We start from the raw sequence: 17,842 nt of genomic DNA on the forward strand, positions 1-17,842 counted from the left end.
GCAAAACCAGAACGGGGAACTGGGAAGGGGTGGGAGGGAGGACAGGGGAAGAGAAGGGGGCTTACGGGACTTTCGGGGAGTGGGGGGGGCTAGAAAAGGGGAAATCATTTGAAATGTAAATAAATTATATCAAATAAAAAAAAAAGACAAAAAAAAAATAATAAAAAAAAATGTAGGTTAAATATACTTTATCATTAAATAAAAATAGGGAGACTTGCATATCAGTTATGAATGAGTTAAATCTCTACTTAATATATTTCTATGTTATGACATTCGTGATATATCTTTCTTTTTAAATAGATATGATGATGCTATACAACTGTATGATCGAATTTTGCAAGAAGATCCAACTAACACTGTAAGTTTGTACATTGCCTTGAAGGTGACTTAATGATTAATATTAAGGGTAAAATGAATTATTTGAGGAAATACTGAACAGCTATTCATGGAAGCAGACTGTTCCTTTTTCTTTTATATAGATTAGGTAAGCCACTTTTACTTTAAAGACATTTGATGCTCTTTAGTAAGATTTGACTTTTGTTTTATTTAAAAAATAAGTTAGTTAAAACTTGAGGAGGGCAACTTTGCTTACACAAAACTCCAGCAAGTCTCTGTTTCTATAAGCTTATGAAATACAATTTAGTATGTATAAATACCTTTTGGTTATCATAATTAAAAATGAAAGAAGTCGTCTCAGTGATTGTTATATGGCATTAGTACATCTATTTCATTTTTGGTTTTTTTATTTACTATTTGAATGTAAAAATCAATGTAAATAATTATTTGTTTTAAAATTTCCCAGTTGTCTTTTTAAATGTGGTAATGTTTAATATAATGACATCATAGCTTGTCTATCTGTCTTTGACTAAATAGAAAGTTCCAGGGGAATTGTAGTTAATAACCATCTTTATGTCTTTCTATATTTCCATGTACAAATATGACTACAGCAAGAAAATATTTTTAGAATAAAAAATGTTTTAAAAAAGCTTTATTTTAATGGGTACTAATGATTTGCTCACATGTAAATCTGTACACAGTTGGTGTTTAGTGGCTGTGGAGGCCAGAAGAGAATATCAGATTCCTTGTGGTGCTAGAAAAACCACAAAAACTCTCTGGAAAGAGTAACCAGTACTGTTAAGGGCTGAGACATCTCTCTAGCCTTTACTTCTGGAATTTTTAAATAAGCATCAGGTTTTCTTTTTATAAAAAAAGTTATGTTCATATAAGGCAAATTAAGAAAGTATTTCTCCTATTTGGCAAATTACTCTTTAAAAAATTCATGTGATATATTTTTAAAGATTTTATGTTAGATCTAAAAGTGTTTAAATGAACAATGGTATCAATTAAACTTATAGAATTGTTGATGTTAACATTGGAAACTATTTAATAATATATAATTTTACAAGATAGTGGAAATAATTATTATATAATAATTATACAATTAAAATAAATGTATTCCTAAAGCATATTGTAGAGGCATTAATCAAAGTCTTTCTTTCTGCTTTCTCCTTTGCCATTAGGTAATGATACACAGTGTTACTGCAGTTAATATGTATATGATAGATTCATACATTTAGTGTTATCTCAGGGAAATTTCCTGTAGAAACTTATGTGGAGTTTTGCTTTGTTTTATATTTGTTGTTTATTGTTATTGTAGGTATTGGAATGGAAAGATTTCATTACTCCATAATTGTTCTCAAAATCTAGAAAGTGGAGGTAAAAGTTCAGATCATGACAATCCCACAAAAGAACAAAACAAGAATAACAACCATTACTTTGTCTAGATACTATTACTCTAAAGAGAGTAAAATTTGTTTTTAAATAATTTTCTGATCCTAACTATCTTAATAGCTTGACATCTGTGTTAGAAAAAGTTAATTTTAAAAAGTATCTTAGGACTAGAATCTTACAGTTAAGAGCACTGGCTGCTTTTCCAGAGAACCCAGGTTCAATACCTAGCTCATAAGAGTTTGTAATTCCAGCTCTAGGGGATCTGATATCCTCTTCTGGCTTCTGCAGGCACCAAACATACACATAACACACAGACATTCATACATGCAGACAGAACACCCATGCACATAACATAGCATAAATTATAGGTTTAAGATTATATATTAAATTGTATGCATATATATATATATATATATATATATATATATACACACACACACACACACACATATATATGAGTTTACTGGCTTCCTTTGCCATTTAGCCATATATTGAAAAAAATAGTAAAATCAAGTTTCTGAGTTTCCTATGCTTTTCACATATAAGTTAATATAACTGGTAAATAATTTATTTTTGTGGAATAAAACATATTACTTCTGATTTAGTTTAAGTGGGGATATTTTTAATAAGTTACTTCACTTAAAGGCGAAGACTGAGGATGTAGCTTAATGATAAAATACCTGTCAAGTCCTGGTTTTCATCTCCAACACCACATGTGAGAAAGAGTTGGGAGTTTATAATTTAATATGACTTTGTCTTGCTTTTCATGTTTTATGGATTTTTTTGTGGTTTTTAAGATTTGCTAAAAGAGAAATCCACCTTATTTCCTTCAGAGTATGGGTGAGGTGACAGTAAGCAGATCCCATTAGTTAGACGTGGTAAACAAGGTGACTGCATTCAGGTCCCTCGAGTAGGAGCTTTCCAAGCTCCTCCTCTCTTTCCCAGCTATCTCTTGAGTATTTCTCATGACATAGCAATAAAACCCAGCTCTGTTCTTTTACTCTTAGGAATCAGTATACTAGGCATTGATGGGGCGGACATGAAGCCTTTCAAGATTTAAAAATATCATATCTACTAGAAGACTTCACTTTAGTATTAAGCAGTTGAGTTGCTGTGTTGAAGGCATCACTATGTCTTTTTATAAAGCAAATTTTGAGACATAACCTCAAAGGTGAAAGCCCTGCATTGTCTAATCCTTTCCTGACCCTTTTGTCTTGTGCTTCTATGTTCAATGAAGAAATGGAACTGCACATCCAGTGTTAGACTCACCTCATTCACACACATTCATTGTTCCTTCAAAAACATGGAGTGTTTGCACTTGGCGCCAGACAGAGGGTGCATTAGATACAGTGTTGCCTTGTCTCTGCCTCTCAAGAGGCTTCATTGCATGACAACCATCCTTTGAACCTTGAAATGGATTGATTCAATTTGATTCTTTTGTCATGTCCTATATGAGTTCTGACCCTCAGAGGCTGTAAAGAATGAATGTGGCTTAAGTGAAACAAAGACAGTGAGTTGGAGAAAGATATTAAATCCTAAGTAGATGGTATAAGGTTTCACATTATTAAATATCCTTAGGGAAGGGAAGAATATGATTACAATTAAGTTTCAGACTTTTGAGAAGTGGTGGTAAAAAGGAATAGTACCTAATTTTTATTTTTTTAAGTGTTAGATACTCATATAACAAACTATAGCCAGATAAAAATGATACATGAGAAAAAAAGTACATCATGTCCCTGAGCTCAAGTCCTCCTCCCTTTAGCTTGATTTACTCTAGTTTGCTTTTAGAAATGGTTTTGGGGGTTTGTTGTTGTTGTTATAGTTTTAAAGCACAGACACGATGCATACATGAATGTGTCTCTGCATGCACGTGTACATACGTGTTTGTCATTGATCAAGTACTTTAAGTTTTATATTGGATCTATTGCTTTTGTGCCTTTGAAATCTAGAGTTCGGGGAGTTGTAAATTGTGTTTTACTGGGTGGAATATGGTAATCCTTTAATCCATTTCTAGAGGTTATTTCTCTGCAAGCAATCTATTTTTAAAAGATGTGTCATGTCGTCAACAAAACTTACTACTGCTTAGCCCAATCATGTATAAGTTTTTAGAAGATATGTAATTAATTTGATGAAGATTTATTCATGATCTTAAAATTTAAAGCAATGTGTGTATGTATATGTGTGTGTGTGTATGCGTGTGTGTGTGTGTCTGTGTTGTTTGTTTGTTTGTTTGTTTGTTTTAGACAGGTTCTCCTGTCCTAGATAGGGTTATTATTGCTGTAATGAAACACCATGATCAAAAGTAACTTGGGGACACAAGAGTTTATTTGATTTGTACTTCTATATTACTGTCCTCATTGAAGGGAGTGAGGATAGGACTCACATAAGGTAAGAACCTGAAGTCAGAAGCTGATGCAGAGGCCATGAAGGAGTGCTGCTCACTGTCTTGATCCTCATGACTCCTTCAGCCATCTTTCTTACAGAACCCAGGACCACCATGCCAGGATTGGCCCCATCCTCAGGGGCTCCCCATTAATCACTAATTAAGAAACTGCCCTTATAGGCTTACCTACAGCCAGACCTTACGGAGGCATTCTGTCAATTGAGGCTCCCTCCTTTTCGATGACTTGCTTATGCTGAGCTGACATAAAACTCATAAGCACAGTAAAATAGGCTATCCTGGAGATCACTTTTGGCCCTGAGTGACCTTGGACCTTCAGTCTTTGTGTCAACTTCCCAGGTTAGGGGATATACACATGTGAAGTTGTGCCTATACAGAGCTTCCACGTTATCTGAATTGGAATAATCTCAAAGGAACAGTTCTGTTCACACCTATTTATCTCCTAGGCTGACTTTCCTGTGTTCACTTCCCCTTTATTGTTTGAGAACTTCTATGAGAATATTCTATGTGACTTAATGAGGATGCAAGTAATCCTAATGAGGAAACAGATTTAGCTTAGAAGAATCAATTCTCTGAAACTAGGTATTGAACCTTATTTATTTTGTTCATGAAGAAGAAGAAGAAAAGAGAATCAGATACAGGATGTATTATTGGCCATTTTATTCATTTTTTAGCACTAGAATGAATTGTTTGGGGTCTGTTGTATTTTTAGTAGATTCGTTTCCACTGTTATACATAGTTTCTTCAGAACTATTATTGTATTTAATAAAGTATCCCAATTGTTAATTCAGAATATTGATTGAGGGATACATTATTGCAGTTAGTACAGGCTAAAATTCTTAAAGGTGTGTGTGTGTGTGTGTATGTATGTGTGTGTGTGTATGCGCATGCATGTTGGGAACTGAACTCAAGTCATCTTGAAAAGCAACAATTACACTTAAGTACTGAGCCATCTTTTCAGCTCCTGAAATTCTACTTTTTATGAGGACAAAAATTTAGGTGCTAGAATTGATTGAAAGGTGATATTACTTATTTAGTATGTTCTGGTTTTGTTAATTCGGTTGTAAGTAGTGCATATGTATTTAGAAGAATAGCTTATGTTCTATGTTCTTCCCTACCACCACCTTAGAGTGACATCATAACTTTCTACCAAACAAAGGTGTGGTAAGTGCCTACAGATGGCGGGAGGCGGATAGAGTTGAGACTGAGGGTGAAATGTAGTGGTTTTGAATATTTGCTATGAGTCCTCACAGAGCTGAGCATTTACCTGTCTTCTGATAATTATTACCATCATCATATGATTTTTGTCAGATGTTACAACAATTTATAAAGGGACCAAATCATAATAAGAAAGTTAGGAGACCTCGCCTACCTCATGCAGTTAGTAAGGCACAGATTCTGGAGTGGTGGTTGGAGTTCAGAGCAGTGCATGATCATAATGAAAAGAGACACAGTGATGAAGGGATCTGGGATCCCACTTTGTCCTCCCTACAAAGATTCCGATCTGTGACTGTCACTCAACTACGCTGTAATTGGCACTATAGAGTGTACAGGAAGGCAAGCCACTTGCTTTTATTTTATACCTTTCTACTTCCTGAGTCTATATAATTTCTAGTGGTTTTTATACGAGTGAAGTCATGATAGGAAAAATAACTCCCTCTCCCCCATTTCTTTACATTTTTTTATTCGATATATTTTTTATTTACATTTCAAATGATTTCCCCTTTTCTGGCCCCCCACTCCCTGAAAGTCCCATAAGCCCTCTTCCCTCCCCCTGTCCTCCCACCCGCCCCTTCCCACTTCCCTGTTCTGGTTTTGTCTTATACTGCTACACTGAGTTTTTTCAGAACCAGGGGCCACTCCTCCATTCTTCTTGTACCTCATTTGATGTGTGGATTATGTTTTGGGTATTCCAGTTTTCTAGGTTAATATCCACATATCAGTGAGTGCATACCATGATTCATCTTTTGAGACTGGGTTACCTCACTTAGTATGATGTTCTCCAGCTCCATCCATTTGCCTAAGAATTTCATGAATTCATTGTTTCTAATGGCTGAATAGTACTCCATTGTGTAGATATACCACATTTTTTGCATCCATTCTTCTGTTGAGGGACACCTGGGTTCTTTCCAGCTTCTGGCTATTATAAATAGGTCTGCTATGAACGTAGTGAAGCATGTATCCTTATTACATGCTGGGGAATCCTCTGGGTATATGCCCAGGAGTCCTCGTCCATTTTTTTTAAATACATTTTTATGTGTTCTGAATAAAATCCAAAATCCAAGAGAAACCTGTTTTAAACTTTGTTTTGTGCTTGGTAATCATTCAAAACCTACACTATCCTTGCGGCTCTCTGAAGAGGTGTGGCCTGAGTTAGTGTGTGTGAATTGTAATTGGACAGCTGAGAAGTAAGTGTGCCCAGAAGGAGACGCTGCTGCAAACCGAGTGAGAGTGTACAGGAGCCCTGGGCTCTGCTCTGTAAGTTGAGACTGGCTTTGCTTATACAAAGTGAAGACATTTAATTATCCCTGCTCATTTTCAGGTTCTCTGCAGCTGTAAAATCTGTGAGACAGCTGCTTTCTGCCTTCCCTGTGTATCTGCATGCTCGCTGTGTGCAGCACTGCTGAGTGGGAATGAGCTCGCTGACACGTGAGCTTCAGTTCCCTTTCCTCTGTGTGGGAAACACAGATGGCAGCTGACTGAGGACTTCATAGATGATAGTCTCTACTTAAAATTTAAAGCTAATGGCAAGATTTTAAGGCTTGAATAGCTTTTCCTTTGTGATTCTACAGCAAAGGAGTATGTTTTGAAAATTCCTTTTTTATAATATAGATGTTAATCCAGATATAGAAATCATTTAGAAGATATATAATAAATTTCAAGACTTCAGTTGACTCCTGGCAAAATTTATCCAAATAAAACATTTAAGAATATTGGGAAAACGGTTATTCATTTCTGATAAGATGAACATTTTAGACTACTAGTGTGTTTCAGTGCTAATGCTGCCTTCTGTAGACCTTCCTTTTGGTTCTCTGTGTGGTTGTGGGTTGTTTCCTCAAGGAAGGTCTGCAGAAGTCAACTGAAGAAAGAAACTTAAAATCAGTTTCTTATCCGGGTCTGGTAATACAGCCCTATAATGCTAGCACTTGGTAGTCTGAGACAGGAAGATGAATTCAGTGCTAACTTGAGCTGGAAAATGAGACTCTTGCCTCAAAATAAATAAATAACAAAGATGAGGTTGCAGACGGGAGGCTGGGGGCAGAAATGAAAGAGTGAATCAGGTTATACCCCCCTTTTGAGTACATTGGTAAGGTTCCTACTGGGAAATATTCTTCTAGTGGCCTTGCAGCTTGACTTACTTTCAAAGCTTTAACATGTGAATTTTTTTAGATTTTCTAAATTTTACATTTATTTTGATGGTTTTGTTTTGAATAATAAAGTTTCCCCAGTCCCCCACTGAGAAAAAAATTATGAACTATTGAATGTACCTACTGTGTGACTTTGTGTAGTTGAATTTTAGCGTGAGCTGAATAATCAAGATATATTTTTAAAATATGCCATTAGTAAAGTACTGTTGGCTTCACTATATTTTTCATAGACTTAATAGTGAGTCTCTTTTAATTCTCATTTTTTCAGAACCAAACCAATGAGCTTCCATTCCACTATGCGCAACTGTTAAAGAGGCTTTCATCCATTTTCCCTTTCCTGTGTGCATCTTATAGAGAATGTATTCCATAAAGCAATAACTCATGTTCATAATATAAGGTCACTTGGCCCAAGTCATATTTTATTTTGTGTACCCTGTAACAGAGTTAGAGCTGGTGCACATGTGATTCTTTATACATAGTGCTGTCTGGTCCTAGCAGCTCACTGTGGTCTTGAACTAGGAGTCACATGGTGGTACTTTCTTCTACTTGTGCTTATCTGTCTCTGCTGGGTATAGTGCCCTACGTGAGCTCCGTGGCGGGCTGTGCTGTGCTGTGCTGTGCCTGCCTACCTTCACCTTTTCTATTTCAGTGTGGCTGTCTACATATGGAATCCTCATTGCTGCTTTTCCCTTTGCTCCTCCCACTGTGCCATAGTTACATCCTAGATATATCTCTCATTGCTCTTACTGCATAAAATTGTACTAAATGCATCTTTCTCATGAGATATCTCCTATAAAGAATGATTTATTTCCTGTTTTATTTTTATTATGTTATTATCTGGCACAGTACCTGATAAATAAGTTATTTAATGAATTAATAAATTAATAACATTAATTTCTATATCATTTTATGACTTTAAAATGTAAGTTTTAAATAATTTTATAATAAAGCATTTTTATTAACACCTATTTTATTTTTTAAAGGTTCATAAGTAATTTGTTTTTCTCTTAAAATTGTGAAAAAGTTGTCAGAAGCCAGATTTGTAGAATGACATTCAAGTGTCAGTTGAGTAATTTTCTTTCCCCCTAATCTCCACTGCCTCTCAAGATACAGATCCTGTGAATGAATCAGAGTAAAGAACATTAGGTTGGGTAGAGATTAAGATTCCCTGCTGGCTTGTAATTATAGGACTTTGGATGGTTATTTATTTGGATGAAATGATGCATATGTTTTTGCATGCATCAAAAGGAAAGCGTGTGTGATTGTTGGAGGAATGTCTGAATTCCCCAGTGGGATGCCATGGGATGTTTATAAACTCTCACCAAAGCAGTTCTTCTACAATGGAATTTCATTGGCATTGAGATAATAATTTGCACAGTCAAATTACTTTCCTTACAAAAAATCGTGAGGACCTAATCCTTTATTAATGTCAACCTATAGGCTGCCAGAAAGCGTAAGATTGCCATTCGAAAAGCCCAGGGGAAAAATGTGGAGGCCATTCGAGAGCTGAATGAGTATCTGGAACAGTGAGTGTTTACAAGAGGATTGTGTTTTGTTATTCTGATAAATCTTTTTTAATTAAAATGGAATTTGCATTTGATTTCCTAGTGTGTTCATTTATAGAACATTTACACATACTCTTTTTTTTTTTTTTCCCGTATCAGGTTTGTTGGAGACCAAGAAGCCTGGCATGAACTTGCAGAACTTTATATCAATGAACATGAGTAAGTTGTTAAAAGCACGTAGAATTTTAAGAATGAAATTGTAAAGTTCATTAAACTTTTTTCTACAAGACTGGAAAGAAGTCAATCACTTGTCATTTTAGTAGAAGAACTAATTAAATGAGCAAATAAATGAAAAATCATAAACTAAAATTGCAAGTTATATAATATGTGAATATCTTTTAACTGGTTCATTTGGTTTAAGTAAATTATTTTTGTTCAAGAAATAAGGTTTTCTTTCAAGTAGAAATGGGATCCTTTGGAATCTGAAAGGCCTTTTCCTAAGCTATTACTTTGGGGGAATCAAAATTGTGAATTTTGGAGTTCAAATTGTTCTCATACACAAAGAGTATTATGCTTCCTGCTGTTTAAAAATTCAGTCAATTGTATGCATTCATTAGCCTCAGTATTAAGAGAACCAACTCTTCCAGAGCAGAAGCGTTCTGTTGCCTGGGTTAAAAACGAAGTGTAATCAAGAATGTTGAATGCTGTAGGAACTTGGTTATTGGATATTTAAAGTTTTGTTAGCTTTTTTATTGCTGTAGTGACAAGGGGAAATCCCAGTGTGAAAGGATTAGCGCGAGCCCTAGTGGAGGTTTGCAGATATCTTAGCATTAGTGCCAGCTTCCACGTAGGGTGTGACAGCTTACTTCTTTTTCTCTCTTAGCTCTAAATCTGATGTCTATAACACATTGGATCTTCCCTTCATTGTGAAAGGATAGAATTAGATTCCCATGCACATTTTCTTATTGGTGTTAATAGTTAACTTTGGTCTCATACTACACACAGATGATACCAGAATTAGAATAGAATGAAGGTATTTGCATGTTGCCTTTGCAAAAGTCTATACTTGCAAAGTCTATACAAAAGACTGGAAATCACATTCATGATTTTAGTGAAAATACTATCTAGAATAAAAGCCATAACTGATATATAGTGAAATACATTTTACATTCAAGAGCCAATCTTCCTTTCTGTCAGATTCTGCCAGAATAATTTCTTATGGTAAGGGATCTCTTTACTGAATTATGAGAATAACACACACACACATACACACACACACACACACACACACACACACACATACACACGTTTGTGTGTATATTCTCTCAGGCATCTAAGACCACATATTAGATTTTATTTTTTAGGAAACACAAGACAATCACAATTTCTTTGTGCTTTTCAAAGTTTTCTGTGATCAAAAGTATTTTAAAATGTTGGATAATCAAGGAAATCTTTTTGTTCAAGGTAAAGTAATACCTAATGCATAAAACTTAGAAACTCCAATCAAACAAAGACATGACAAACTTCACTTCTACTTCTGCCCATCTCCTTCAGTGTTCCCTGCCTTACCTTGTTGTATGCTTCCTCAGACCCAGAGTGCGCTTGAAACTGTTTGAATCTCTTAACTGATCTATGGTGGCATTGTAGGTAAAGGAAGACTTTATTAGCTATGAGGAGAGGAACTGCTTTCTCCTCATCTTCTAGTTGAGTAAATATTAAATATGTCATTCCTGGTTTTATTTCAGATTTGTGTTTATTCATTTGTTCAGCTACTTATTGAATGGCTATCTTTTCAATAACAAATGCTAACTTTTAGGTATAAAATGAGAAGGGCTAAAAGGCTGCAGAAGCTGGATGGGAATCTTTGTGTAAGATCCTCCCAAAATCTAAAATATAATTTTTGGGAGTTTCTGGGATGAATTTGGTTTCTTGATGTCTTTGTGGGTTTTTCTGTTGTACCCACTGACAATTTGGGTACTAAATCAACATAGTTTTTTCCTAGTGTGTGGAGCTATGAAGGCAAGACAGGTAGTGGTTATGTAACGGCTCTCTGCAGCGGGACAGTTTGGGCTACTGTTGACTTCTCTGTGCCTCTGTTCTCTGTTAGGAAATTATAATATTAATTTCTACTTTTTAGGGTTTTGGTAAGATAAAATAGGTTAATACATTTAAATATTTTGAATAGTGCAGATGAATGAGTACTTTTTAGCATGTACATGTAACTCTGTCGGTAGGTGTGGATTTAGATTGTATATATTTCAGAAAAGATAACAAGTGTTAATATTCACATATTGATAACAAATACTAAAAATAACCTTACTTAGCCTTGTTCTATTGAGGAGAGTCACCACCTTACTGGGAATAAATCTTGCAATGTCTAAGTATTCTTTAGGTTTATCTGTAAATAATGAGGATGAATACATAGCTCTTAAGCATAGAAAAAATTAAGGTGGATTATAATCACATGTTCTAAAAGCTACTTTACCAAAATCATTCTGGAAGATCTATATAGGTTTTTATCACCACTTGATTTAATAATAGTGGAGGGCACTAACTTCATCTATAACCAATAGTTTTAGAAACAGAACCTTATTTTGATTTGATATCTGAAAATAAACCTTATGAGAAATCTTTACAAAAGAACATATTGATACAGATGTCTATGAAGGCTATGTAGCAATTCGAAACTATTTCATTAAATACAGTATTTTGTTCTGCTACTCTATTTAAACATTAATATTGAATGATCACTGAATTTATAGAAATGTAGAGCTCTCAGGATAGAAACCTGCATCACTAATGTGTAGATGCCTCATTAATAACACACATTTAGTAAAGGAATATCCACTGAGTATTCGTAGATTACTTTGGGATGTAGACCTAGATTTGTTTATTTAATTCAATAATGGTTTTGATGTTATTAATATTTGGAATCAACAAATGCCTTAAATCTGTTTAAATACTTTTAGAAATAAAATATCTAATGCCACTAAAGTTTTAAATTTATTTTAAGGTGTGTTTTTGAAAACTTATGACTTAAAATCAATATATCCCATTAATATTTTGCAGTTATGCCAAAGCAGCCTTTTGCTTAGAGGAGCTGATGATGACAAATCCACATAACCACTTATACTGTCAGCAGTATGCAGAAGTAAGTATTGCAGCAGCAACACTGGTGCTTCAGATTTTGCTGCTCTTCTCTGTTGTCTGTTGCTAAGTCTGCTTTCCTCACGTTAGGCAAGCCTGTCTAGTGAGTGCTGAGGAAATACAAGCTAACCATGTAAATACTGAAGTGAAGTACTTTTCAATTAATAGTTTAGATAAACTGACATTTGTTGTAATTTATTATAGTATTTGTGAGTTTCTGTGTTTGTGTGTGTGTGTGTGTGTATGCTTCTTTCCTAATTATGAATCAGCTACATCATAGTTGTCAATATTTAATTGTATGAGACATTTATGAAGATGATGGTTTTTAAATACATATTTAAAAAGTATTTAAAATAGCTAGAATGTTGACATGTTGGAAATATGTGTTTATTTTGCACACTGTTAAGAATCACAGTATAACTGAATGCCATAAGGTTACAAATATGCCATTATGAAAGTATATAAAAAGACTCTTGCTCTCATTTCTAAAGTACACATGGACAATCAGGAATTTCTGTCAAGGTCTAGATTTATAATACATATAATAGAAAATACAGTTTTGTGTAACAGCAAGGCTATTGATACGAAAATTGTGCTCTGCTTTTTAGTGCGACAACATTTTGGTTATAACAGCTACTCAGAAATCTTAATGTTCATAGGAGAGAATAGTTGAGCAAGAACGAGGGTGTGTTTTACATTTTAGATTAACTACCTTAATGTGCATTCTTTTAGCATGCTGCATTTGTTTAGAGAATATCTGTTCCCATTACATAATGCCTATGTATGATGGAACATACTACATTTCAAAGTAGTAAAATAAACAGGTTTCAGCAATCTGCAACTTTTAACAGGTCAAATACACCCAAGGTGGACTTGAAAACCTCGAGCTTTCAAGAAAGTATTTTGCACAGGCACTGAAACTCAACAACAGAAACATGAGAGCTCTGTTTGGGCTTTATATGGTGAGTTGATGTGCGTGTTCAACGTCACTTTATAGAGTCTGTCATTTAAAATGCATTTAACTGTACTTCCAATCTCTCTCTGCTTGCTTTTGTATTTATTGATGAGCATAGTTAATTATGACAAGATGGTAAAAAATGCTGTAATTGTGAATTTTAGTACATTCTTGCTGTTTGACATTTCAGTTGAGATGTATTTGACATTTCAGAATTAAACAGTATTAAATACTAAAGCTTAATTTTATATTGTCCATTTGTTTTGATGTTCTTGGATTTGTGCCTATTTTTATTGTACTTATTTCCTAACTAGGAAATAAATATAAAATGCATTTTAAGCTATGTCAATAAAAAGTATTAAAAATAAAGTCTCTAGTATATCAAATTTTAAACATTTTAAAAAGTGTAGAAAAGCAGTTTGGAAATTGTTTGTGAGATTAAATAGCTATCATTTATGCATGCCTCACAAAGAGCTTAGAAAAACCAATTAACAAGAGCTCTGGGAAGCAGGACAATTTGTAGAGCTTTAGAATATTGCTAAAATGAGCACCTGTTTGCAATCAGAAAGGCTAGGGAAATAAACTTTAATGGATCCCTTAGTTCTTTGAGATTGTAGTTACCTTTTTTTTTCTTGTTTATTTTTGAATATTTATCATTTGAGGATTTCAAACATGGATGTAATGTTCTGATAAAATTCACTTTCAACTTCCTTCTGCCTTTTGCTATGTCCCCCTACCTCTCTCAAATTCATATACACATTTTACAAATATACTTAGTCTAATTAGTGTTGACAATATTTTACTGGTCTTTAATTTTTTCATGGACTGTTTGATGGATGTCTTCTTGTTGAAGCCAACAAAAGAGAATTGCTTGAAAATACAGCAATAGTCAGAAACAAATGAGATGATTTTCAGGAAAGAAATAAGATTAAAATATGCCTCCAAAAATGCGAAGGAAGTTTTCTTTGATTCTGCTAAAAAGAGTTCCAGTGGCTTGGAGATGTACTGTTCGTTATTAGCAGTATCTAATAAATCAAACAGCCATCTTAAAAACTCCATGACTGTGGTCGCTAACCACTGCTTGCTTAGACAGAGTACCGGTGTGTTGGGCATTGCTCTGAGTCCTAGTTTTCATTTTAAATCAGCAGTTATTCACACTATCCATTTGAATAAATTCTCCAGTTGCTACCTGAATTTTACAAGTGGTGCAACTGAGATACAAATATAATTAATTTCCTCAAAGCAGACCGCAATGCTGGGATCCCAGCCTTAGAAGTTGACTATTCAGTTTTTTAGCCTCTGCCTTTGCCTAAGTTCATACCAAAAATGTGATAGTGTCTCACAGAGGTATAGAAACTGCTACAAGCATACAGATAACCCACTGACTGGTGAGAGAACAGAAAGATTGTGAAGAAGAACAGGTATAAAAGAAAAACTTAACCTTTCCTAAGTCTCCTAGGCAGGTCCTTATAAGGACAAGGTGTATTTAGGAATAAGAGCAAAGTTTAGCAAAAGATATAAGCATATATTTTAAAATCAGCCTCTTATTTTGGAGGTTTATAGGTTGTTTAATAGATGTTGGACTAAGGCTTTCTCATTATACTATGTTGTTTTTAAAGGTAGATCAAATTGTTGTGACTATTCTGGTTTTTAGAATATAATGGGAAAGCTCTTGGTATAAAGGCAAGTCAGACAGAGATAAATATCCCCTTTATTTCACAGATTTCCATTAACTTGCTTTGTTCAAGTTAGACTCTTTCTATTGTCCTGAATATATTTTCATCTCTTAATATTGGAAGTTGTGCTAAATTGTTTGAGATCTTTCTGTTAATATTTGATAATTATAATATTAGAGATTTTTTTCAGTAGCAAGAAATAACAGTAACCTAAGTAAAATGCTTTGTTATTTATAAAGAATCTTTCCATAGTGATAGCAATTTTAGCTATAAGAGATGATGTAAATACATAAGTAATAACACTTAAACTACACTTCAAAAATATTCTCTGTCTTATTATTTTGGACTATACTGCATTTTGACTTACATTTTAAGTTTAAAGTATTGATTTCATTTAACATTAGTTTTACTTTAAAATTGTTTTGTTTTAGTGTTGAAACTTGTTATCAAGGCCCTGCAGCCATGACTCTTTCATGTTTTTATTATCTTAACTAGAAGAGAGTTTTACTTTTGATGTTTCTATTGTTTTGTTTTGTTTTAGTCTGCAAGTCATATTGCTTCTAATCCAAAAGCAAGTGCGAAAATGAAAAAAGACAACATCAAATATGCTAGTTGGGCTGCTAATCAAATAAACAGGGCTTATCAGGTTAGTATTGGCAATTTTGTTATGTATATTACTGGATGTATTTCTTTGTCACTTTGATCTCTGTAAAGTACAAAGCTAAATGTCTATTATTGAAAAGTTTTTCTAATGCCTTGGGCCTTTAACAAATGTTTTTTAATGACCCTTCCCCAACAAAACAAACTATTAGTTTTATGATATAATTAATCTTTAATTTGTAAATCTCATTTGATAAATAGGGAAGAATTATAAAACCCAGATGTTAAACTAGAAGATTTAGCTTAGAGGCACATTGGATTTGAGAATGCAGATATACCTCAGAAAATAAAGAGAAAGCCCTGTTAACCAACTAGGCAGACCTTACCCTGAAGCCTGCCCTGCCTGTGTGCACCAGAGCTCCCAGCAGACTGCTCTGTTTGTTCTGAGCTCCTTTCTAGGGGAATTTTTCAGGGGACTTTTTTCATGGGAAATTTGTTCATGAGAAAAATACGTGCTTATATATTTTTGATGGCATTTATATTTGTAAAACCCTTTGGCAGTTTATTCATTGTTTGGCTAACATTTACTTACATGTTTTAACAATATTTTCACAACGGCTTTTCGAGAGAATGTTGCCCAGAAACCTAATGCTGCCCCAACTTTCACAAGTGATTTAAACTTTTGCTTGGTTGTTCAAAGGAAGTTTTTCTTTATCTTCAAGTCAATATGTAACATATTTTTGTTTGTTTCAGGATCACTATTTTTAAACATACAGAACAGTTGTTTCTAGGATTTAGTCCTGTTGAGAAAGATAATTCTACAAATTCAATTTCTTTCCTCCTTTAAGGCTCCAGTTATAGATGCATTCCTTTGCCATTCTTGCCTCTTTTTCTTTCTCTGTTTTCTGTGATTCTGTCATTTTAACATAATAATATACTATGGTGTTTGTACACTTTCTTGTTCTTTTTCCACATTGAGTGAGGTCCTGGGCAGTGTGGGATGGGCATTGGACATGTGATCAGGTAGCTTTTCTGGCCTTACTGTTTCCTCTCTTTGTTGCTGAGAACTCCCTTATAACCGCTGAGTGTCTGGTCTTTGTTCCAGTTAAGCCTGGCTTGGATTTCTGATTCTGGTCTTCGGTTACACCCGCTAAGTTCTGTAGGCCTGGAGTCCTCTGGGGCAGCTCTGAGCCTGAGTTGTCCACTGCTGCATGCCCTCTGCTGTTAGCTCCTCCTCAACTTCCTTGGACCATTTCTTCCTCCTGTCCCATGCTTCTGTCCTACGCAGCTTGGTTTTACATGTTAATCTTTTTCTTCATGCTTTGAAGCATTTATACTTCAAGAAACAGAAGTATTAACTGCTAGTTGGAGGTCTTATATATAGTTCAATTTGTTTAATCACATTTACGTACAATTTTCAGATGTGCCTATGATTTAAAGGCTGGAAAGATATGTACAAACGTTTGTTTTTGGATGTTTGTAGATTGATCACTTCTGGTCTCACTCTTTTCAGGATTAGTGTTTTCGGCTTTGATTTAATATAAGGAGTCATCTGCTCTCTTCTCCTCTGCTCCAACCTAGAGTCAGTTGTCTGTTGCAATCCTGCTGCCTGACGCTGGCCTCATGATCACACTGGAGTGTTTAGAAAACTGCTTATGATGGAGTTTTTGAAAGATGTCATTAGAGGGCTGGTGTTCTCTTCTGTTCGTTTGGTTTTCATGTTGTTTTAGCATTCCTTGGTTGGAGAAGATTGGGGACATTAAAAAAAATGCTGTGCCCCCTAATTATATCATGAAAATAACCTTTATTTATGTATATTACATATTATAGAAAATCTTAGTTCTGTTAGCATATTACAACTAAAAATGCTTATAAATAGCTACTCTGTGTTTCTTCAAATGCAGTTGGCATGGCCCATATCTTTGTGTGTGTGTGTGTGTGTGTGTGTGTGTTAAAGATAGGACCAATATAACATAACTAATAGCATGTACAGTGTATAAGTATGTTTAGGTTTTTATTAGAAACAACAAGCTACTGAGAAATTGATCTTTTGACATAGCATGAATACATTTTTAAAATCATGCTATTATTAAATTACTCCACATATGGAAACAAGAGCCTAAGTTATGAATCAGCATTTCAATGAACAACACAGAATAAGTTTATTAGGCTAGTAAGTATAAACATTACATCTTAGAAGATCCTCCCAATGGTCATTCCTTCTGTTCTTTTTCAGGAGGCCTGGCTAATCCCTCCTAGGTTACGAAATCACACAGTATTTGTCTTGCCTTTTCTGTTGGATTCACTGCTAGGTTTGAGGTCACCCTTCCATATGTATACAGTCATTCTGGTTGTACCAAGTATCTTACTTATTAATTGCTAATATGTAATTTATTTCTTGCTTTAGGGTATTAGGAATGATTCTACATTTAATTCTCTGTACCCATTGTTTGGTCTTA

General features: G+C 34.4%; 1 protein-coding gene across 1 annotated transcript in view; it reads left to right on the forward strand.

Moving 5' to 3' along the window:
* The window catches only part of Emc2 (ER membrane protein complex subunit 2), a 40,582-nt gene that overhangs the window by 18,191 nt on the left and 4,549 nt on the right, over positions 1 to 17,842 (forward strand). Inside the window, exons 5-10 of the mRNA XM_052161175.1 lie at positions 301 to 358; positions 8,941 to 9,026; positions 9,165 to 9,224; positions 12,075 to 12,156; positions 13,004 to 13,114; positions 15,325 to 15,429. Of these exons, the coding sequence (XP_052017135.1) occupies positions 301 to 358; positions 8,941 to 9,026; positions 9,165 to 9,224; positions 12,075 to 12,156; positions 13,004 to 13,114; positions 15,325 to 15,429 (502 nt within the window). The remainder of the gene's footprint in view (positions 1 to 300; positions 359 to 8,940; positions 9,027 to 9,164; positions 9,225 to 12,074; positions 12,157 to 13,003; positions 13,115 to 15,324; positions 15,430 to 17,842) is intronic.

The sequence above is a fragment of the Apodemus sylvaticus genome, chromosome 17 (assembly GCF_947179515.1).
Source record: "Apodemus sylvaticus chromosome 17, mApoSyl1.1, whole genome shotgun sequence".
NCBI classification, from domain to species: Eukaryota; Metazoa; Chordata; class Mammalia; order Rodentia; family Muridae; genus Apodemus; species Apodemus sylvaticus.